The sequence below is a fragment of the Symsagittifera roscoffensis genome, chromosome 7 (genome assembly GCF_963678635.1).
Source record: "Symsagittifera roscoffensis chromosome 7, txSymRosc1.1, whole genome shotgun sequence".
NCBI classification, from domain to species: domain Eukaryota; kingdom Metazoa; phylum Xenacoelomorpha; order Acoela; family Convolutidae; genus Symsagittifera; species Symsagittifera roscoffensis.
Genome location: NC_087068.1, coordinates 43,251,519 through 43,276,232, shown reverse-complemented (window position 1 = coordinate 43,276,232; position 24,714 = coordinate 43,251,519). Strand labels below are relative to the sequence as shown.

General features: G+C 38.3%; 1 protein-coding gene across 2 annotated transcripts; it reads right to left on the bottom strand.

Moving 5' to 3' along the window:
- Positions 1 to 990: 990 nt before the first annotated feature.
- LOC134852117 (uncharacterized) lies at positions 991 to 24,289 on the bottom strand. 2 transcript variants are annotated; one of them, XM_063868404.1, is made up of 8 exons: positions 23,439 to 24,289; positions 23,189 to 23,355; positions 18,667 to 19,163; positions 17,168 to 17,435; positions 13,295 to 16,900; positions 13,013 to 13,108; positions 4,875 to 5,027; positions 991 to 4,731 (listed from the first exon to the last, which is right to left on the bottom strand). In XM_063868404.1, exons 1-8 carry the CDS (start codon positions 24,232 to 24,234, stop codon positions 2,197 to 2,199), a joined length of 8,118 nt encoding a protein of 2,705 aa, XP_063724474.1. In that variant the 5' UTR covers positions 24,235 to 24,289; the 3' UTR covers positions 991 to 2,196. The 2 variants fall into 2 exon arrangements, with proteins under 2 accessions (XP_063724474.1, XP_063724476.1); XM_063868406.1 differs by having other exon boundaries at positions 17,168 to 17,408.
- Positions 24,290 to 24,714: the final 425 nt, after the last annotated feature.

Sequence of the window (24,714 nt, the reverse complement as noted above, 5' to 3'; positions counted from 1 at the left end):
ATAAAGCAAGCTATCAAATGATTCAAGTGATTCGGCTAAACTAGTTGTTAACTAGAAAAAAATCTAAATTTGATAACGTTTGTTTATTGCAAGCATAATATAAATTTGGTGTTTTTCTTTAGTATGAACAACCATTTTTGTCTGTCAAAAGAAATGAAATAGTTAATACAATCTACACAATGTTTTCGAGATTCTAGCTTTCTCATAGTATGTTCGGCTACACAAGAGGCTCTTTTTGATGAAGTTAAGCCAGTGATTGATCAACTAGTTTTAGCGCAATTTTTGATTGACTAAAAAAAGCAAAAAAGGTCTATTTTTGGGATAAAGTTTTGGGACGTTATTTCGCAAATAAAAAAACGCCATATTAATTCTGCTGTTCTAAGCTAGTTGTGCAAAAACCCAATTTGAGAAAAACGCATTTAAAAGCTCACATTTAGAAATTTTTGTTGGGATATATTACAGCAGCAGCGTATTTTGGAACGTGAAATATCAAATTTCAACTAATATCAGCAAACAGGAATTGAGCATAAGTATGTTATGGCACGCTGACCTAAGTTTTTGAAATTCTGCGATTTCCTAATTCTCAGTAAGTTTTATGGAAAATTTTTGGTATTTGATTTTTTCTATTTTTAAGGAATGTAAAAAAAAATTGAACTCTAAGTTTCATCGAAAACAGACCTCGTCCTCAGAGCTGACTTCCTATTTGCTAAACACCTAATTCTAGGCGCCTGATAATGTTAAGGTTCAAAAGTAAAGCAATGAAAAGTTGTTTACGGGGAAAATCTTGTTCCGGATTACAAGACACTGCTCTCGCAGTGTAAAAAATCTGATGCAATTTCGGCTTGTAGACATGGCGGTTTGTTTAATATATTATCCGCCAGTAAATAGCATATGATCTAAATAAGTGAAAATAGCCATAGTTCGGCCTTTTTTACATCCTTCTTTTAGCACTGGTGTGCTGTTTAATAGTATCTATATCTCGAAAAAAGAAAACATTGAAGATTTTATTTTACAAATATGCATCTGGTGATCATTTATTTATGAGAAGAGAAACAACAAATAGCAGAAATGTGAAGTGAAACAAGTGATTATTCGGACTCTTATCAATATTCCATTGGCTGGCTTATTTGTTCATATTCATATAAATAGTTATACCGACATAATATTTAATTTATTAACTGCATCGGGGGACAGGGAGTACAACTTATCAACGCCAACTCACCAATCAAATTTAAATGTCAAATTTACCTTCATAAAACATTGGGGGAAATCAACTCACGGAAAAATAGTAGGACCGAAACTGAAATAGCACCTTTGCTAAATGCAGGACGTTGCGGCTTTGAAATGGATATTGAAAAGACCTCCTAAGCTGAATATATGTATGGTTTCAATTCATTCAAACGCTACTTATTACTCTAACAACATCTAAACTTTCATCGAACGCTCAACTAAATGATTAAGAACCAGAAAACGCCGTCACATGCAGAAATATTGACTTAAGTTGAAATATGACAATTTAACAAAAAGGTTGAGCAACTACTAATAATAATGGAGCGTCAATTGAAATCGAAACGAGGATAATACTTTTCGAATTAGTCTACTATAAAACTGAAGCATGCGACTTTTGAACAATTTTTCGGAAGCGCAAGATAGATTTTTTAAGCCAAAACCTTCGAGTTGTTCAAACGTCATTAAGGAATCAAATGAATTGCGTCAAATATCACATGGCATAATAGCTCACAAAGACAAGTTTGAGTACTGGATATAAAAGGGGTGAAACGGTTATATGAGTGGAGAACTAAACTTTCTCTTCAAACGATATATTGGCTCAATAATTACTTCAGCAACACTTAGCGAAGCACGTCTTCCAGGGGTCAAGGTTGATTTGAGATCTACATACACGTCAAGTGAACACATGCAAGGTTGTATTTAACCCAAAACTGTGTCGACGACTTGAAATCTTTACCATCTTATAAATTTGCACATTTTAGGGAATCAAATCACATCACGAAAAAAAAAACCAAAATACCACGAGTGAAGTTAAGAGCCAAACCACCTGTACTACTTCAACAACTTACTTTTATCTTACGAGATTAGTTTGAAATTCGATGATATACTTTTGAAACTTTTATTTAAGTTTGAATTTCTCAGTTTTCTCTGCGAAGAGCGGAGTTAATCATTTGACGTCTCCGAATATCAGTCAACAGCAATTGACATGTTCGTGTTGGGGTTTGTGGAGCCTTGGGAGGCGTTCGCCGAGTTATTTTCGACGCCTGCAGATGCCAAGAGAGTGGAGTTTTGGGGATTCGATCCAGGGACATGTTCGTTTGCAGTGGGGGCTGAGGACAATTCCGAGGACACCGGGACACCCATTTCCGAGGAATCATTATTAGAAACTACATCACCACCGACCATGTCGTGACTAAACATGTGGTTTACGTCTTTGTTTTCCATTCCATTGCTTTCCATCTTCGGTGGATTCTGCTTCATTCGACCATCTGGTCCCATCATGCAGGAATTAGGATCCGACATTTCTTGTTTGAAGTTCGAATTGAATCGAGTTGCAGGTGCCATTGAGTTCGGCACTGAGTACATATCTCGTCTGAACTGCGCAGGCTGCTGTTGGCCCATATTTCTCATCAAGTTGTTCGAATTTCCTCCGTAAGTCGTTACGCTCGACGGTATGAAATTCTGTGCAAATTTTCCCATTGTACCAGCCGTCGCACTCGAATTTCCCAAATCAGAGCTCCAGGGTCTCTGGTTGTTCGCACCCGGAGATCCTCGGTCGCCACTGTTCCTTTTCTGTAAAGTTGGATTTGTGTTTGAACTCATAGAATAGGAACCGCTCATAGACGAAGGCGGAAATATCCCAATTCCCGACATTCCTCCAATAGCTGTATTAACACGTGGTCTCGGGAAATGGTTATTCGGTCTTTGAATAGGAGGCGGTCTAGTTGACATTGAGTTGACCGGGTTGGAAAAATTTTGCCCAAAACCACCTCCAGGAGCCTGTGACTGCATCATATTTTGCTGCGCAACTGCATTTGAGCTGGTTCCTCCCATCTGAATCGAGTTCGGTCCTGTCTTGTGAAACGGACCTTGCGCAGAAGAGCCCACACCGAAATGCCCTGGATAGGAGGATCCCATGTTCAGCTTATGAGCTGCCTGAATCATTTCTGGTTTCGTGAATCCTGACAACATTTTGTTTCCCATAAATGAACTATTCCCATTGTGAAACCCCGAGTTAGCATTCATTTGCTGCTGTTGCATATTCGATCCATTTCCATTGTTAAACGACGACGAGCCTTGAAGAAAGTGAGTATTTCCTTTTGCAGCTCCGTAGCCAGCCAAGAATGCCTGCGATTGTTCTGGCTTGAAGGTTGCCGAGAAAGCGTCGCTCAGACCATACATCGAAAACTCATTTTTGAAGTCTCCAGGTTGTTGGTGACTTTGGGGCGACATCGCTTTTCCTCCTGGGTGTCCCTGGGCAGCTCCGAAAGCACCCAAACTCAATTCAAACGACTGCACTGGGTGTTGGGGACTAGGGAAGGTGGCGTTGTTGAGTCCCGGCTGTAGGGCATTGGAGTTCATCATGTGTCCATAGTTATTATGTTGCTGTGGATTCTGGCTTTGGGGTTGCATAAACGGATGCGAGTGGTTAGTTTGCTGGGGTCTGGGTCCCAATCCCATCATAGGACTGTATCCGAATGCGCTGAAGCTAGACTGAGCGGCCGCATTGGGTCCAAAGGAGTTTCCCATCTGGTTATACACAGTCTGTTGGTACGGCGAGTTAGCGGACTGACCTAATCCTGCTCCTAAAGGGTTGTTCTGAGATGGCTGATCTGGATACATTGCAAAATGACCATTGCTGTTCCATCCTCCTGCTCCAATGGAGTTATTATTGCTCTGATGTGGCTGTGGTGGAACAGTTCCAATGTTCTGCTGAGGTTTCTGTCCCATAAACGACTGATGTCCGATTTGAGATTGGCTCTGCTGCTGCTGTGCGGCGACAACTGCTGCTGCTTGTGCGTCTGTGAACGCGTTTCCAGTTTGCTGGTCGAAAAACGAACCAGAAGCCGCTGGGTTAATTGCATTAGAAGCTGTTCCATAGCCTCCTGGATACCCCAAAGCATCGTCAAAAAATGCAGCTTGCTGGCTCACCGACAGTCCATGCGCCATCAATGCCGAGTTACTCAAATGATTTGACATTTCCATGCTCGTTTGGAAATCCTGCAATCCTATTCCTCCCGGCGTGTTCAGACTAGCAGAGGGTGGAACTATCTGGGATCTCAAGTGACCCATGCTCGTATTCTGAGTGACTGGTTTCACTTTACAAATTCGACTCTGTTCCAAAGTGGTCGCGGAGCTAGGTGTGCCCTGAACTATGCCAAGAGACTTGCTGGCGATCACTAGCGATTCTCCGCTGCCTGCGATATTATTTATCATCGTTGCAGGAGCTGCTTGGGTCTGCACCATTGAGTTGGTAGGCGTCTCGTCTAAACCGTAATCATCATCTTTGTTGCTATCCCACATGAGTTTTTTGAACTGGTTCTCCATGTCGACCATTTTGATCGAGGAATCGTCCACCGATTCTCCCAGGTTGAGTGCGTCCGCGTGGCTGGCCATAGCTGCATCAACATTATTTGTGCCAGTGTCATTCACGTTCAGTTTATTGCCTTTGTTCTCGAAATCTTTCAGGAACTTGTTGTACTCATTTTGGTCGTTCTCATTCTAAAATTCAAATCAAAACCTTCAAAACTATGAAGCGAAAAAAACTTAAATAAACTACACTCACTTATAATAAAGCTGATGTAACCTGTTATATTTTACAAATACGACAGGCGTCTATTTAGAAGAGGGTGAACAATACTTACAAAAAACAGGGCGGAGTTGTCGTTGTTCAGGTTGGGGATGGAGGGCTGTTCGATTCTAGGTGGGGCGCCAGTCACTTCTGACCTGTCATTGGAACTTAAATTTGACTGTTGGTGAGAGACAGGAGACATTTCGGGCGGTTTCATCTGGGCACGCTGAAAATAAAAAACGGAATTCGAAAAATCTGAACAAAACCGCTTTATTTTCCCGACTATACACATCATTATAAAAAACATTTTTATTTGAACCATATTATCACAGAGGCACCGCTGAAAATCGCAGACACAAGCAACAAACATATAACTTACATCTGGAAAAAAGTCAGCGCATTAGAAAAAAAAAACAGAAAAGAACGACCGATTTTTTTATAGGGTCCTTAGCAAAGATAGGCTTTTAACAGCTATAAAGTAGGCCTAAAACTCACAGATGATTTGTTTATGAGTTTTCGAACTGTTTTGTAGCTGTTAAACTAAAAATAATACCACGTCCCTCGTTAACCTCTTAAAAAAGGAATGAAACAGCTCGCTCCAAAAGCGTCTTTCAGATTGCGGATGGCGCGACATTTGAAAGTTGTTGTTTGCTCAAAACCTGCATTTTCTCCTTGTGAAGTTTTCTGTTTACATAAACACCATATTGGTACACTTTAATGGAGCCCGGAAAAATCGCGGGTCGCATATCCTACGCGATAGTTATCTATTGCTACGGCGGTAAATTCCGACTAACGTGTACTCCAAAAAATTCTAAGAATAATCAATTTGAATTAAACTTAAATAGAAAAACTCAAACCACGAAAAATCTAATTTAAGCGTGAACACACTATAACTTTTTTCTGAAAAAAGACTTAAAAGCAACACACCAAAAAAGCGTCTTCTTTTGTTAACTAAGACTTAAGCAAATAATATTGACAATTAAGCAAATAATATTAACTAACACTTGAGCAAATAAATTTGGCTGAAATAGTTTTCAGCCCCGCATCTTCAATAATTTCCGAGAAGCCGAACGATACGCGAAGAAAATAATTATTGCAGCTTCTTTCACCGATGATTGTGGTGTATTAGCCTGGTTTTAGGACGCTCCTGATTTTCAGTGAATGCCAAACGAAGCGTGCAGTAAGAGTAGCCAATTTTGTTCAACAAGGCTCATCGTTTTACAAGAAAAATAACTTGTCCAATTTTCTTCTTACAATTATTTGTTTTCAGGCAATTCCATTGTGCGCAGTTAATAAATTTACAAACCACACCAACAATTTTACTGCCTAGGAGAGCACCATTGGACCTACAGGTCCGTTCACAGGGGTCTCAGAGCGGAAACTTATTTAGTAAGTTTTTGATACTTGGTGAGAAATAAATTCTCAAAATTTGAAATTAAAAATTAAATTATATTGGTTCTCGCTTAAAAAACCAGAAGTAAAATTTACTAGAAAAATACACAAAAGATCATGGATCTTACTCAACTAATAGAAAATATATCTTAAGAGGTCTTCGTTATCTAGGATGTAGCAGTCTAAAAAATTACGATTGAAAAAATTTACTTTGAGGGAGGAAGAGTTTTTATGTTTTCAAAAAAATTAGGATGATAATTTAGGATTTTTAACATTTTTTTAAGAACAACAAAAACTGACTCCTTTGAGTATTTTTGTTTACTCTTGTTGGTAGTCTTCTGGCTGTAATGAACATCTCGGAAAAATTGTTCACTTCATTATTCGTAATGAGCTCGTTCAAAATTTGAATAAGGCTTTCGCATCTGAGAACTTTGGACACTGTTGCCAATAGTTCATACAAATGGAGCTCCTTGGCATAAAACAAAATATTTTTCAATCTTTTATTTTGGATTTATTAGTATTTACCTGCTTTTAAAATAGTTTTGAACAAGCGAATTGGAAAGACTATTTTGGTCTTCTTCTTGGATGCGCAAGCCAAAACGCCCTGCTGTAAATAGGTTGCACTAAAGTTTTATAAATTCTTCCTAAATGCTGGGTTGAAATCAACGTGTTTATCGAAGTTCAGCTGTTCATCTATACAAATTCCATGATATCGAAAAAACTTATCTCGCTTAATTGGCTGACAAATTAGGTGAACAGTTTGTGGATTTAATTTTTTCCGGTTTGTTTCGCTAAAATTAATGGTTTTTGTTTTCTCTGCATTTAGTGTAAGCTTATTTTGTTTTAACCACTCTGATGTTTTCTTCAAAGCAGCCTGGCGTTCAGCATGCACAGTTTTCATCTGTGTACATGTCTTAATTACAGTTTCATTTGCGTATAGTATAGATTTTGAGTTTTTCTGGTTAGAGTCGATATCATTGATGAAAAAATGAAAGGCAGTAAATCAAGAATATACCCTTGAACTCCAAAGCAAACTTCTCTTAATTTTGTATTTGCCTTTTAGTGGCTACATACTGCTTCCTATGAGTCAAATAAGATCTTAACTGACTAATTGGTTCTCTTAGTCTATACGACTCGCGAGTAAGTGATCTGCTGTATCAAAAGCTTTTTTCAAACCTATGAAAGTGCAATGTGATTAATTTTGCTTGATCGTAAAAAGTGTCTTAAATTTTCAATCGGTGAAACGATTGCGTCAACTGTTCCCTGACATGATCGGAATCGAAATTGATTTTTCTTAAATAGGTAAGTCAAATTTATTGAAATAAGCTATCATGCTGTTGTATATAAGTTTTTAAAGGAGTTTACCTTAGGGTCAAAAATTTTAAGGCTCTGCTTGATTACCCTCTTTATAGACTGGAATCAGTTTGGCCAATTTAATGCAATCAGGAAAAATGGCATTATCAATGCAGTATTGGAACAAGTTTGTTTATTTAGTGCAATAGCCTATTTACCATTTTTTAAAAAGTAGTTATATAAATTACAAAAATCTGTGTTGAATTTTCCTTTGATCGAAGCTAACACTTTGAAAACTTTCCCTTAGCTAATTGTTATCAGATATATTGAATGTATGTGTTTTTCAATTGCTTAGCTGCTTTAGAAGATGGCAGAAATGCTTTTAAAGTCTATCAAATACTCAAGTTGTGTTTGTAAAAATGTGAATGCAGTATGAAGAAGAAAGCAAGGAAAAATTACTCATTTTCAACGTCACACTCGTTTGTTTCGCTCTTTGCGAGTGGGCTTGTAATTGATTTAGCAAAGAAGCTGCTCCTGATTGACATTTTTTTCGAAACCATCCCCTTTCAAGAAAACAATGAACCCTGCTATTGGGTCGAACCCCGTCAAGCCAAAACAATACTGTTGTCATAAAAATTACTAAACTATAAAGTTTTGATTCTCAAAGTTTTTACAGACCCATACCCATGAATCTTAATTTGCTTTGCCTTAGAAAGCCAGCAAAATAAGATGGCTAAATATATAAAATGATAAACGATATAACAAAAACCGAAAAAAAATTTCAAGAAAATTGATTTAAAAAAAATTGAAAACGATTTTTTTATCAGATTCAGGGCGTTCGGCCTAATTTCCGTCGGCTGATTTTCCGTTCTTTTTTAAATGCAATTTTGATTATTTGGTATGCTTTATGGAAGCCTTTTTTCAAAGAAGGGGTTTTAATTTAATTAAAACCGTTTATTGTTCATACTAATTTAAAGTTGTTTTGTAATTTCTAAAAATTCTGATTTTCATATTTTTTTCTTTCAAATTTTTTCGGCATATGTTATATTGCTGTAGTCATCTTGTATTGCGTTTTTTTGAAAATTTTGTATGCGTTTGTGAGATTCAGGGAGATGGGTCGTAAGAACTTTTTTCAAAACTTTATAGCTATAGATATAACATAGATAACAAAAATTTATAGATATAACATGAGCCGAAAAAACGGTTTAAGCGGTTTAAATTTAAATAAATCTACTTCTTTGAAATTTAGCTGCTAACGATAGCCACGAATCCAAAAAAAAATCAGTTGAAAACTTTTTGAAAAAATTATTTAGTTATTCCAATCAACTTCAAGATAGTTCTATTTGAATTCTCAGTTAAAGTACAGTATTTTGTGAGACCAGTATTTTCTGCAGCAGTAGTATTATCTGCAACAGTAATTTAAAAGAAACGCTGTTTACGAGCAAAAATTGTAAGTCTCGATAACAAGTATACTTGCTCTCGCAAATGAAATCCTTCAAATTTTGGGAGACGAAAAAATTAGAAATCCGACGTTTCCAAATTTCACTCAACACACAGCACAAATCGAAAAATTGTTATTGCTTTTTACATGATACAATACGAGACGACTAAGCTGATATAACATTGGAGATGATTGAAGAACCTTTTAAACCGACTATAAACTTTGATCTAAACAAGTTAGTGGTTTATAACCACCAACGATCACAAATTTTGGATAGAAATGGAATTTGAAAATGCTGACGTGCTCAACATCTGTTTGCTGCAGTTAACTTCTAAAAGACGCCTCCATGAGTCCCCTGAAAATTGTTCACGGGGAAAAATCTAGCACTCGTTTGCAACGCATTTGCCATCTTAAGTGTAATTAAAATCAAGTGGATAAAAATGACAAACATAGCCACCAGATAGTTGAAAAAGAGTCAATGAACGCAAGCAAACAGAAAAAACATGGACTTGTTTTTTTTGAAAAATCTGTTTTCAAATTTCAAATAAAAAAATAGAGGGCTATAAAACTCTTCGAATTTCTGGAACAACTTATGATTGGCACTTAATTGATCAAAAATAACCCAATTTGAGAAAAGTGAATAATTAGGTCGAATTTTTATTTCGCTATGAAATCTGAACATTAAATTCCTTTTTCGAAACTATAAGTCGATCACATTTTCGAGACCTTTAAACTTTAGCTGTTCGATAGTGGTTTGCCGTGCCGTCCTAAAAAAAATCAAATTGCGAAAATTTTTTATGATCATGAACAAATTTTATGACTTCTCCTGAAAAAAAATCATAGCGACCTATATAGCACTACGTAAATCGACTCTTAATAATTAAAAAGATATGGATGATTATTGCTCTGGGCATCTGGGACAAGCCATCTTTTTTTTTACTTTACAGCAAGCGTTATGGTACTTGAGCGCATTTTCGGCTCCTTTTACGCTTTAGTTCCAAATTTTTAATTAATTCTGGAAATCATTTGCCAACTTTGTCTCAATTTCGATTATATAGAAAAGCGGATAAAATTGAAGCTGAAAAAAAACATAGAAAGCGGCATCTCTTATCAAATGCTTGTTACGATTAAGTATTTAATCGAAACCTTACATCAAACTCTTCAAATACCACATTGACTTAAAAAATTATACTTTTGGCGTACAAAGAAAAACATCCTTGAAATGCACTGTTTCAGGGACTAATTTGACTAAGCTGCTATCCGCTCAGATAAGCGTTAAAACAGCGAACATATCTAGATTAACGTTCAAATAATTTTAACAAAAATAAACAAGGATGGCCGGTTGCTATGTAATTAGCAAAAAAAAATTCCAACTAGAATGATTGATTTTCTGAACTCAAAGTAATTCTTATTTGGTCCTTAAACATCCGTTTTTTTATCAGTGAAAGGTGATTCAAATATTTATTAAAAAACTGCGAAAATGTTTTTAATCTACAAACTGCTAAAATGAGATGTCATAATGGCAAAAGTAATGTTTAAATTGCAGCAGAATTAAATTGACGTTTCAGTCTCTCGTCGTGTCATTTGTAAAATTTGTGTCATTAGGGAAATTTGTAGACTGAGAACCGAAACATGCAGACTAATTTTTTTGAAGACCAACTCGATTCACGCGTTACGCGAATTGAATATGATGTCACACTGGGACCTACGACTTTTCCTTAAATATCTACAAATTGCCGAAAAAAAACCTACGACTTGGTTTTTTCCCACTTCGCGAAGTGGCCGGAACAATAAAAGCTGAAGGCTCATCAGCATACACCCAAATACAACCACCAGCTCGCTGTTTAGGATTCGATCTCATCGACGTCCGTCCAGCTGTTGTTGTTTGAATTGGATGGAAAATGGTTTGTCGAACTCTCGAATTATTTTGACACGCAAGAAAAATGGCTGATTCCTAAAAAGCGCAAAAAAGGCAGAAGTCGTTTTAAAAGGGGACAGAAAAGACAAAGAAAACAAAAAACTAATGAAAGTTGAACATAGCCAACGGACAGTTTGATGGCCAATTGAGAAAACTGGATAAAATTTATCCGGAAAAAATTCTAACCTAATTTAAGTGCCATTCTCCTCAGAACACACACCCACACCCAAAAAAACTTTTTCCGGTCATCAAACGACGCAATAAGAGGCCACTAGGTCGATATAAAAACCTAGCCAACAGACAGTAGGAAAAGAGTCATTAGACGCAAGTAAACAGATAAAAAAACACGGGCTTACTTTTTGAAAAAATCTCACCTTTCAAATTTCAAAAAAGTAGACGGTGTTAAAGCTTTTTGAACTTCTTTTGGTAAAAGGAAGGCAAACTCCACTGTCGAATGTAAAAATCACAAAAAACGTGACCAATTTTTAATTTTGAAAATGGAATTTAATTATCAGATTTCCCAGCGAAGTTAAAATTTAATTATCGATCCAGTTTTCTAATTGGGTTAATTTTATCAAAAAAGTATCAAACATAAATTTTTCTAAAGAAATGAACTGAACTAAAAAGAAATCAATAGTCAAACCTCGGAAAAGTAAACTTGAGCGTGAACAAATTTTATTACTTTTCCTAAAAAAAACATCATCGCGACCTATATAAGAGTCTGAACTATGTTCATCGACTCTTAATAATCCGGAACCTATTCAACCGAAAGAAAGACACGCTCAAGAAAAACAAACAATTTTTTTTAAAAAAATGAAAACTTAACAAATCGAGTAGATAAAATTACAACCAACATAAGAAGCAAATTTCGATCAGGTAGATACGTAGATACTTAAAAGGCGAATACGCTCAAAATATTTCTGTTGCAAGAGAAACGCCAACAAGATGAATGGGTCCAGGAGATGAGTCTTGTGAAGAAAGTTATTTACGGCTAAAAGTCTAGTAAACAATTACAAAACCATTGATTATCGCAAGGGTAATTAAAAAGTGAAAAAGCAACAAGACCCAAATAAGCGCCTTCCTTATGTTCAATGACACTTAAAAAGTAGATTGACTGACAAAATATTGCCTACGTATCAATATATTTCCATTCGATAATACTCTCCAAACAGTTGTCAAAATTTCAGCCAAGCATCTTCAATAGTTGCAGAGAAAATACGCGAAAAAAACTAATTGTCGCAGCTTCTTTCGCCAATGGTTGTAGTGTATAATCCAGATTTCAGTAGAGAAATCTGAAGAAAACCGCAAAAGTATCAAATCAGCGTGCTCAAGACTTTTTTATTGAAAAAACGCACGACCTTAATAAGTGTCGTCACTCCGTTCGTTGACACTTACCACTTTAACAGTTTTATTAATTTTCAAAAAAATACGGCTCTTTACTGGCGTAATTGCTGAGCGACGATGACCTTCTATCTAAATTGATCTGAATAACCACAAAATCAGAATAGCCATAAAATCTCTTCTCTCGACGGACTACTTTTTGGAATCCAAAATCACGAATATTTACCCCAAACTTTCCATACTGTAGTCATTTTTCATACTGTAGTCATCGAACAAAATCAAGTCATTTATTTGTTTGCAATCGTACAACCTAACGATTATATCTTCTTGGAACTATTCAATCATCACTCTTTAGAATTTTTTTTGTCGTTGAAACAACCTCGTAAACTGCAGAGACCATAACACTGTTAGCAGTAATTTTTGGAACGCTAATATCAGGCCTAAAAATTCTCTTCAACTCTACTTTCTGTTGTTTTTGCGCTATATCAGGGAAGTTTTAGTTCATCAGATTCTCAAAAAAAAACATTTTTGAGTCAATAATTTTGAGCTCCTTGTGCTGTTTACGAGAATATTTCATTTAAAAAAACAGCAATGATTGACTGGCCAAAACAGCGCTCAAATCTTGTTCACGCCCAACCCTTTTGAATTGTTTCATCATCACCTGTCAAAATCAATCATCTGAGGAAACTTCAAAACCGTAAAGAAAAAAATCGTTCATTTTCTCGGTTAAGAAGAAAAAGTTGCAAATTCTTTGTCCCGTGACTGGCAAAAAAAAGATGATCCACACCGAACAGATTTTGATACTTTATATGTGATTGCGCAATACCTCGTTTGTCGTAGAAGTCATTTGCTGCATCTTGTACATTGCTGATGTAAATTGTCGGGGTTGTACTGCTTGGGATTGGGGAGCAACTTCCTTTCTCTGCGAAATAAGAATCACCACATAGCCGATCGGAATATATTATAACTTGCGTGGATTAATGATTACAACTGAACTTAATCAACCCCTTCGGGTCATTTAAAACTGGGAAAATTAAACAAAAGTTCTTGTTGATTATCTGTTCTGGTTGATTTCGATATCTGATGGTTTACATTCAAGGATACTTACATTCATTTTTTTGTGATCTGCATTGCCGACTTGAGCTGAGCTGAAGTGCGACTTTGCCTGGCTGCTTATCCATGGAGAGTCATTAGAAGACCCATGCACCCCGGCGTCAGACGACGCTGTTGAGAAGTCCTTCGACATTGTGGCCATCGGCAGACTGGGAACTAGCTGGTTGTCCTGCAGAATCAAAGTAGTCTGCAAGGGCTTACTCCACGCATTGGCCGATCTCGCGGGCGGAGGCGTGGTCGGCATCGAGGTTTTCCCTGACGATGCGGGATCAGACTGCACTGCATGTTCATGTTGCTGGTCGTTTCCAGACCGGGCGAATTGTCTTTGAAGAGACTCGAAATTCTGGATATTCCTCATAGTACTGTGGTCGTCTTTACTATTAGGCGTGCCACTTTTTCCTCGCGATGGTCGTTCGTCAGCGCCAGTTACTGACCCTTTCTTGGGCTTTTCATGGCCACCTTTGGACGACCTTTTACTAATGCCTCCTTTAACCCTAGGTGACTTTTCCTTTCCCCCCTGTTGACTAGTAGGGGAAGCAGATTTCTTACTAGCTGCCGCTTTCTGGGCCTTGGATCTTTTGGAAATCACTTCTTGAAATGATTCGTCAGCGCAATCATCATCGGATGCGATGTTTGGACGTAAATTTTGCTGATCCTCAATCACTACGATTCCAGACATCCTGTTCACGTCATATTGCGAGAACTCTGGACCCCTTCGCCTCGGAGGCCCCGCTGATGCCGGAGCTTTTTCCTCCGGTTTGTCACCCTCCTTTTTGCTCTTCATCAGTTTCGAATCGGAGCTGTATTTTGACGCAGTATCTGCCGAATGCTTATCTCGTCCCCTGTCCGCCAAAGGGCGCTGGCTTGAAAACGACTTCTTTGAAGGAGCCGAACTCTTGCCATAGCGCTGTTCGTTGTTTCTTGAGTGTGTTGGAATTGACGTCTGCGTCGTGTGTGATCTGTCAGTACCAGCGACGGGGACTTTATCGTTTTTTGAATCTCGTTTATCAAAATCTGAACTCTCGGAGGCTGTTTCCCATTCCTCTTGGTTCATTTGATCGGCAGAACCAGTTGGAAACCTCTCATTTGTTGAGTCAAAGTTCTTCATTGACGGAGAAGGCTCACCTCTACTCGCCCGAGGAACTCCAGGGCGCCGTCGTTCTTTTCCCATTCCCCTTCTTGATCCGGTTGCACTAACCACAGACGCCGTTTTACCGCCTCTTGTCGTCAATTTTCGGGACGACGCTGCTTGCGTAGCGGACATAGTGTAGAAAGAATTCGGATTTCGAGAGTAATCGTTCGATGATCTGTAATTCATATATCCTTGGCCATACCCATAGTCATACTCCTGGTAGTTGCCCGAGTAGTAATAATCCCACTCCGATCCATAGTAGTACATTGAGTCATAATAATTTGACCTGGAAGATTGTTTTCCGACAGCACTCGGAGCCACGCCCCCTACACTGCCACCTCTTCGACAACTTCCGCCCCTAGAAGCTCGGACCGCAGCGTTTGATTTGATCTCCCATGTTGCACCCGCCGATCCACCTCTGGTCTTCGCTCCTGAAGATCTCAGGGTTCCTTTTCCTTGACGTCTGGACTGCTCGTTTTCCGATAAGTCCTCGTTTCCAGCTTCTACTCCGCTCGAATCGACATTCGAGTTGACTGAATGTGAGATAGCGGCTTCTTTTTTGGGCTCTGAATTCTCTTTGAACTCCTCGGCATCTTCACTTTTCAGCGAAGTTGAAGTTGCCGATGATGTTTTTATAGTCAGAGGCTCCTTCAGATTAGCAGCGATGTCAGCTCTATTTGGATCAGAGAACAAAGTAGATGCTGCATTTTGTGCATTCCAGTCCACCACTGACGAAACCAGCGGCGGTTTGCTGCTCGTGTTACTCACAGATGAATTTTCAGCTGCACTGTCTGTTGTGGAAACCATGGAAACCGGGTCACTTTGAGTCAGAGATTCCGACTTTTTATCATCACTGCCTTTCAAATGTTGTTGGGACAAATAGTTTTTTGAAGTTGAAAATTCTTTCACTTCGTGTCTGTTATCACGCTCATTTTGCATTTGAGCGCTGTCAAAACTTCCGCCTGAGCCGGACATCAATCGACGTCCAGCAGGGTTGTTTCGGTTGCCACGGGAAGCGACGGCGGATGAAGAGAACCTTTTGCCATACCTCTCATTATTATCGCTTCGCCGTGAACCTGACCCTAAAAAATCCTGCTCTAGTTTTTGTCGGTTGTTTTCGCTCAGATCGTCATATCGGATCTCCAAAGACATCAAGTCTTTGACTTCAATGTCACTTGGCTCTTTCTTCTCGTAATGCTGGAACTTAATCGGAGATCCCTTCTCCTCGCGGCTTCTAGCTGGTGGAGGTGGCGGTGGATCATAGGGATATTCATCCTCATCCCCAAAATCCTGACCAGCATTTGGTCTTGAGGGATTAGTATATTCACGATCTCGTGCCCGAATCGAATGCGGAGGACCCTGACGGGAGAATCCCAAACCCCGACCGCCCCTTCTCACTTCCATAGCACGAGACTGGTTTGCAGGTGACCTTCCGAAATGATCACCGATAGGCGACGTCAGTTCTTTAATTGGACCCGACGGAGGTGCTTCTTTGTCTCTTGTGGGCTGTCGTTGCTTTCGGTATCCATAACCTTCATCATCAAAATCATCGTACATATTCGACCGCCGATCTTGAGTTTGGTAATTCGTCCTGTAATCCCTGCTATCACGATTTCGGTCATTTCGACTATCTTGGTAGTTCGTATTATATCCACTCCTTTGTTTCTCCTTCGACTGAAAACTTTGTGGATGTTTCTGACTCTCGTAATCCCTTTCATCGTCTCCCCATTGAGACTCGACTCTGTCGTATTTGGACAAATGACTGGCACCTGAGTCCTGTTGCCTCTTAGATGTGAATCTAGCTGGTGCTGGATTTTCTTTATCTTTCCCCTCATTGTTGCTTGAATCCCCCTCATCGTTCTTGGGTGTGTGGAATAGACTAGCTGCTGAAATTGCCTTTTGTTCTTTGCCCTTGTCTTTTGGACGTTCTAATATTTTAACTGGCTCGTCTGCTGGTTTCTCACTGGGATCTGGTTGGCTGCTATCCGTCAGTTGGACCTTCTTAGTTCTTTGGACTCTTCTGGTTTTCACCTCTTCTTTCGGGGGCGGTGGCGAGTAGGAGTTATCAATTATCGGCGAAGATGTGCGTTGTGTCTGGTTAACTGTTGCGTTTGTCTGGGTTTGCGCTTTCGAGGTCTTTCCTGGAGGCGCCAAAATAGACATGGGGGATTCCGCGATCGATGCAGCTCCTTCGGGAGGTGGTCGAGGTATGGTCTCACTTCCCGTAGAAGTGTTCGGTAGATCAGTCGAGGGCAGCGCCATTGGCGGGGCTGGGAAGGGCGGCTGCATGGGGAAAGGGAATCGGGCGGCCATTAGCATCTGCTGATACTGGACCCACATTTGATTGTTAAACTGCTGTTGAGCCATCTGGTTCATCAACTGGGGAGGAGGCGGTGGAGGAGGGAAAAACATGGGCGGGGCAGTGGTAGGGACAGGCGGGTTCTTCATCATTGCAGACGGATCCGGTGCCTAAAAAATATGTACTCTTTAAGACCATTGGAAAACAATAATCGTACGCTTAATAAATTTAATTTCTCTTCAACATTTACTTGGCTTCATTATTTCAGAAAAATCCTTTGCATAAATAATATTCACGCTTGACCAATAATCGATAACATTTTAAACGAAGGCTAAAAATCAAAGTCTTAATCAAATTGATTCGCTCTCTTGAACAACGCGATCAAATAATAATCCTTTCACAACCCTTCAAAATCATTAAGAGTTTCAGAAGTATACCTTGAATTGCATTTGCACTCGCATGGCATCTGCTTTCCCACTTCCATTCGATCCCTCAGAGTCGTATCTGTTGCGAGGAGGCGCTTGAGCATTATTCGATCTGTTGCTATTACTTCCATTGAAACTTCCACTAGCATTGTTGTCATATCGCCCCATTGAGTTTGATCCATTTCCAGTCGCATTCTGCAGACTTTTGTCTGGGTTGTTGTATCGTCCGTCGTCTCGTTTGGAGCTTCGGTGACTAAGCTCAGAACCACGGAAAAATTGTCTGAAATGTGGATTAATTTCTTAGATGATTTGCTTCATTTTTTTTTTCATTTTAACTGCATCTCTCATTCATTAAGAAAAAGCTTTAAAAAAAGGTTACTCAGTGTTTTGAATCATACCACTTTCAAAACACGAAAGCCGCTAAGTCGAAAAAAAATTCAAAAACTTCGAAATAGATCTATCGATAAGGCTAGGTTTGAAACAACAACGCCGGAAATACCTTAGGAGAAACCAGTCCAAATTTTTTTTTTTAAAATCATCAATTCCCCACACCCTTAAAAAACACACACACACACATACACAAACTTTATTCACGTGTCAAATGAAACAATATGCGGCCGCTATGCCGATAAAGTATTGGCCGAAACCTATTAAGCCGAAAAAAGGGGAAAAAACAAAGCCGAAAAAAATTATGACTACTAAAAAGTTACGAATTCCCCACAGCCTCAAAACACATACACAGCTCGTGAAACGACGCAATACGTGGCGACTAAGCCGATGTAATATGGGCCAAAATCTATCAAGCCGAAAAAAAAGGAAAAGAAAAACAAAAAAGCCAACAAAAATTGTTGTCATGAAAAACTTGAACAATAATTTCTATTAAGATTTTCAGCACTTTTTGTGATCTAAAGGTGACATAAAAACTATGCTTCTCTTGAAACCACGCTAATTTAGGCCACTTAGTTTATATACAATAGGCCCGAGCCTATTAAGCTGGAAAAAAGGACAAAATAAAATTTTAACAAATCGAGTTGGAAAAATCACAATAATCATAAAATCTATCAAAAGCAAGCAATGTTTAGTTTGCAAATTTGAACAAGGATTGCCGGGTTACTATGCAAATAGCGCGCAGAATTCAACCTTAAAAACACTTTTTCAAATTAGTGTCGTTTTTTTTGTGTAGTGTGATGGTAAGATCTTAGCGAAAAAATAGAAATGAGGTATATTCGACAGTCATAGTGAAATAGGCGAATTGGAAAACAGTTTCTGTAGAAAAAGGACTAGAAAAATGAAAAAAAATCGTAAAAAAATCCTATTTGCTCAAATCTTATTAGCTCGAAATTGGACCAAAAACTTCAAATCGGATTTTTCTCGACACTGAGAAAATTGTTCAAAAGGTTTTAATGTTCGAATTACAACTGAAAGGGCTTTTATATGATCTATAACTCGACCCACGCCAAAGATTATTTGTGGTACCTGATTTTGCGTGGAAAACAAGAGTGGTAACTTACGGCTTTTCGTCATCTCTTCCTGGCTTCTTTTCATAGTCCTGGTTCCCGATGTACGATCTATTTCGTTCCATCTGAATCTTCGCCTCATGGCTTTGGAAATTATTGTTTCCGGATTGCGCTGTCGAAAAAGTCTTATTAGAGGGCGGGAAGGGAGGGTTGGAGGGAGCAGGGTATCCGGTAGCGGTCGATCCACTTCGGTTGTTGAAGTCGGGTCCTCTTCGGTTGTCATATTCTTGTCTTGAACCAGGAGCATTTTTAGAACCACCGCTAGTTTGCAAATCATTTCTGTTTCGTTGTTCGTAATGCTGTGCACCCGATGATCTCTGGTCGTAGAAAGAGTTGCTTCGACGCTGTTGGTTGTCACCGCGGTCGGATGCTCCGCGGTCAGTACTCGATTGAAAAAACGAGTCACTCCTGCGCATGTTGTTTGTGCTATATTTATTGTCCGAGCCCCTAGTTGAAGAAGAACGGAAGAACTCCCCATCTCGTCGCTCGCCCTTGAAAAGCAAAAAAAATGAAGTCCCTAAACACCTCTCGCACGTCTGAGAACAAAGTTTTGAACAGTGAACAAAGTTTTGAGCAAAAAGAATGTGTAGTTTCAATTCCTTGCTAACATAACCCCGCAAGGTTAAAAACGAATAATGTAATCCAATTTGGAAGTCATGTAAAACGAATTTTTGGAAAACACTGAGTTCGCACTTATCTGTACTTTAAGAGATAAATTTTAGTTTGAAGTTAATTACAGTATAAAACAAGTCGATTGCAAAACACTTGCTTATGGGAAGGGTAAGAAGAGAGGCAAAGCTGAGCTTCGCACCACTTACGATACAAATATGAATGACTATCATTAAAATGAAACGGAATAATGAAGAAAAAATCGCTGTTTTCAATAAACCAGAAGAAAAACCACATATTGGAAATAAGATCTGCATCCTTTGAGTGTACTCTGACAGCAGCCAATTACAGGGTTCATCAAAATTTGCACAGTCTTTTATTGAAGTTTTTTAATACAAAATTTGAAAAACCATAAAATTTTGTGAAGTTTTATATAAGTTCTCAGAAAAAATTTAATATGAACTTTAATAGTCACATCTCGGAAACTAAAACCAATTGAGCAGTCGCATTTGGACGCAAGATTAGCCACTACTGAGAGTACTCTTACAGTACCCAACTACAACATTGAGAAATGCGAATTTCGAGAAACTTCAAACTTTAGTTTTCCTAAAAATATGTTTTTTGTGCGTGTAAGCCAGATAAAACGTCTAATCCCGTTAACTACCAAGAATTGAGCAGTGTTATTTGAAACCAATATTCGCAATCTTTGACAGTACTCTGAGAGCATCCAATTACATGGTTCGTAATTACACATTTTGCACAGTTTTTTATTCAAATTTTTTTGAAAACCATAAAATTTTGGGAAACTTAAAGCAAATAAGTAGTTGCATTTGGACGCAAGATTTACAACTACTGAGAGAACTCTCAAGTACCCAACTACAACTTCAGTTTTCTTAAGATATTTTTTGAAAATCAGATAAAACGTCACATCTCCAAAACTAACAAGATTTGAGCAGTCTTATTTGAAGGCAAATTTCGCAATCCTTGAAAGTACTCTGACAGCACACAACCACAAGGTTGGGAATTTCAATTTTGTGAAATATTTGGTAATTTGAGTTTTCTAAAAATTTCTGAAAAGTCACAAAATCGTCTTATCTCGTAAAATAAAAAGATTTAGGCATTCTTAATTGGGGGTCAAACTCCAAACCCGTAAGATTACTCTGACAGCCCCCAACTACAGGTCAAGAATTTCAAATTTTGAAAAAAAAGTTTTATTTCAAGTTTTCGGACATAAGAACGTCATATATGAAGAATAACAAGATTTGAGCACTCACACATAGGAGGCAAGATTTATAACCTCTGAGAAACATAAAATATTCTGACAGCTCCCACCGCAGAGTTTGGAACTTGAATTCTTATGAAAAAAAAATGAATTTAAGTTTTCTGAAAATTTTGGAAAAAATCGTAAAAAACGTCATAGCTCGAAAACTACAATAATTTTAGAAATAAGATTTTGAGGCAAGATTCGCAACTTCTGAGAGTACTCTGACACGGCCTCGCTATAGAGATGGGACCTTAAATTTTGTGAAATTTTTATCTCTAAGTTCTCGTGAAAAATTCCTAAAAAACTACAAGGATTTGAGCACTCGAATTCAGAGGCAAGATTTGAAATCCACCAACAGAATTGAAATCTTCAAAGTTTTTTTTAAAATCTAAGTTCCCGTGAAAAATTTTAAAAAACTCATAACAAAACGTCATATCTCGAAAACTACCTGAGAGCACCCAACTACACGGTGAAAGTTTCAAAAAATGAGAAATTTTTTAAAATTAAATTTTCTAGAAATTTTTGAAAAATCTCAAAAATTGCCGTATCTCGTATACTAAAAGGATTTGGTAATTCATATATGAAGGCCAGAACCAGAGCTAGGAAAACCCTGACAGAATCCGACTTTTGGGTTGCTTATTTCAAACTTGATGAAATAACCATTGAATTTAAACTGGAAAATGGGAAAAATTCTTAACCAATGCAATATACAATATAGCTTAAGCGTGCAAAAATTCTTTTTGTTATTAAACATGCAAAAATACGTTGAAAAAGCTTAACCATGGCGAGATAGTAAAGCCCGCAATTAAATACATAATAGATTGCTAAAAAAGTCCAAAATATCCAGAACCAAATTGACTACATCATTACTTTGGGATAGTAGAAAAAAACCGGATTTTCAAACACACAGGTGAAACGGAGTTTTGCAACACTTTCGATGCAAAAATCGCATTGCTCTATAAAATAGTGAATGCAAAAATGACAGAAGTCAAAATTCCATAAGTTTTTTCCAAACAAATTTTCAAAATTTCTGACTTTTGTCATTTTTGCATTCACTATATTTATATCAGATAAAGTTCATAAACAGTCATTAAAAATGGAAATAATTTACCATTGAACACATAATCCCAAACAATTATAATAAAAACTGTTCAATTTGGAACAGTATCCATGCTTTAAAAAGTAAACAAAAAAACACTAACAGATAAAAAAAATGAATGGCGTTTGAAAAATTGAAAATTGAACCGATAGAAACTAGGACGAAAACCAGGAACCCGAAAAATGAGAATCTTCTCTTGAAAAGATAATTACAACCTGAAACAGGCTTGAACTAACTACTAGCTCAGTGATGGAATTTTCAGGAAATTGAGCATGTCAGATGAAAGATCCTCTAGAAATGAAGATTCTGTAGACAATGTTGGTTGCGGGAAAAAAGTCTAGTAATCGATTGCACTACCCTTTTTTTCGCAAGTGCAAAAAAAATAATTTCTGCTGAGCTAAGCCGACCGACAATTATCCAAATTAGCCGAAAATTTTCTGTTTGCAAAAAAAAACAGGTCTCGACTGGAGCCAAACTGTCGGGCATCATCGTCAAGCATGGGGCTTACAGCAAGTTGGAAGAAAGCTGAAACTTCAAAAAAAAGTCGGGGTACAGGAACTCAGCCGACAAACAAACAGGGACGATAGCCCGAAGAAGCACAAAAAACCTAATTTGCAAAAAAAAACACAGATCCAGGCCGGATTCGAACCGCAACCTTTTGCGGTCTCAAGCACTTGCGTTAGCTCTCCGCTAGATGCACCGGATGATTAATTGAAATTATTATTAACAAGCGGTAACAAAGCTAAAAAAAAATAAGCAGAAACATTCAATGCCAAAAAAATTCAAATTAATGAAAAAATTCTATGTTGTTTCTCCTCGCAGATCACACACCCGCACACGAAATTTTTTTTCGATCCCCATACGACGCAATAAGAGGCCACAAGGTTAATATTAATTAAGCAAATACATTGAGCCAATAAAAGAAAAAAATGAAATCCGTAAATTAAAACCCGATGAAAAAAAAACAAATTTCAATTCAGCCGGAATTTCTAAATGCAAAAACACTTGAAGCAATTATAGTGCAAATTGTTTACAGCGACAAAAAAACGATTCTTAATTGTAGCAACTACACAGACAAAACATAAGCAGACAAATAATAGGCCGAAATTTTTTTTTGAAACGGAACTTTTTTGAACCCAGGACCTTTGCCGTATCAGGCGTATTCGTTAGCTCCAGGCTAATTTGAATTCATTATGAAGCAAGGTACTACCAAGATTTTAGATGAGTCCTGTGAAAAACTTATGTACGGGAAAAAAGCCTAGTACCCGATTTTAAAACAGGACCTTTTGAACCCAGGACCCTTTTGAATTGTTCCACATTTTCGTGGCTTGTTTCATCTATTTCTTTCATATTGCAGTTTTATCTGTTCTCTTCAGTTCTTGTGATTTTTTGAGTTTGTGCTTTTAATCTGTACATTCCATTGCTTTTCAGATTTTACTGATTATAAATTTTTGTCGAAAACGTTTTATGCAACATTGATGTTTTTCCCAAGATTTTGAAACGATTGTCCTCGCAAGTGTAATAAAAAATAAATGAAATCTTACAGATTTTTCGTAGTCCTTGTGAGCAGCTCGCCTGCTCGCTTCACTTGATGTAAAGTTTCGTTGTTGTTTTCGCTCCTGTCTTTCAGTCGACCCCCCTGAGTCTGTTCCACCTTCCTCGTCGTCACTGAACACGATCTTCTTGTTGTAGTCGACTTCGCCAGAAGCGCCTAAAAAATCTTATTCAAATCATCTTATTCAAACGCAAAGGTCCTGTTGGCGAATGGTTTCACAGTAGAAGTCATTAACTTACCGGCCCATCCGTCCGCATCTTTATCAAGTTCCACTATTTTATCCAATTCTTTCGATTCCTTAATAACAGTTTGTCCTTTCCACTCTTCTCGCTTCCCAGTGCGAGACACTTGGCCGTTACCGGATGATCCGCCAGATTTTTGATTATTTGGGTCTTTGGGCTTCATAAACGATGGCTTCATGTCTGGATAATGACTGTACTCCGCATCCTGTTCTACTTCCGACGTTTTATAGGGTCTCTCTCGATCATCGTATTTTCCACTTGCACCTTGCTTCCAGCTCGGTCTATTGGGCTTTAGAGAAAATGAGGAAGAGTTGTTTTCAGGTGACTCGGGTTTGGTTCCAGCTGATAATGTAGGAAACTCATTTGGATTTGCTGTTCGAACAGGTCGGCTTGAAGAGCCCAACGCATTTGGATCAGACCATAATTTAGTACTAGCGTTTAAAAATCCTCCAGATTGAGAACTGGATCCCGCAATAGCGTCTCCTTTCCTGGTTCCTCCATTGTCCCCATCATCGGCCGATTTGGCCCAGCCACTTCCGTCTTTTGGTACTAATTGAACATCAGGATCTTCCCCAAAATTTTCGGTACGCTTTGACTCAATGTGCGGCTTGGGAATACGTCTTCCAGAAACTTTACCAAGACTGGCAAGCCCAGGTTTGGAATAGGGGACAGGCCCCTTTCCTGCTTGATCTAAACCCTGTTTACTCTTGAATGCAGTAGTCGTGATACTTTGAAACTTTTGTTTGGACCCGCGCACGTCGGGTTTGTAGGATCGGGCATTTTTATCGGACATACTTTACACGCAATCATCGGCGATATTGACTTAAAAACACATCAATATGAAACACTTATCTGAAAAAAATGTTAAAATAACGCAATGTTAAAATTCTAACCTAATAGACTCGGTGAAAAAAGTTTGATTTAATTCTCTAAATTTAGCCACAAACGAAACGCTTAAGGCAATTTTCATAATTTCCTTCTTCGGACAGTTTACGGACGCAATTTATCATGAGGTTTCAACGCTTATTGGACTTTGAATCGATCTACCCTCAAGACTGAGCTTACAAATTCAATGCAGTCATGTCTATATAATGACCAGAGGTATCGGGGAAGACTCGTACAAAACTCTAGCAGCAATCGCAAAGAGAATTGCCCTGGCGACGGGAGAAAAGAGATCGTTCGCCTTCCTAAAACAGCGTATCGGCATCGCCGTCCAACGAAGAAATGCTGCATGCGTTGCCGAGGCGCTCGAAATATCAAACTTCAACTCTTA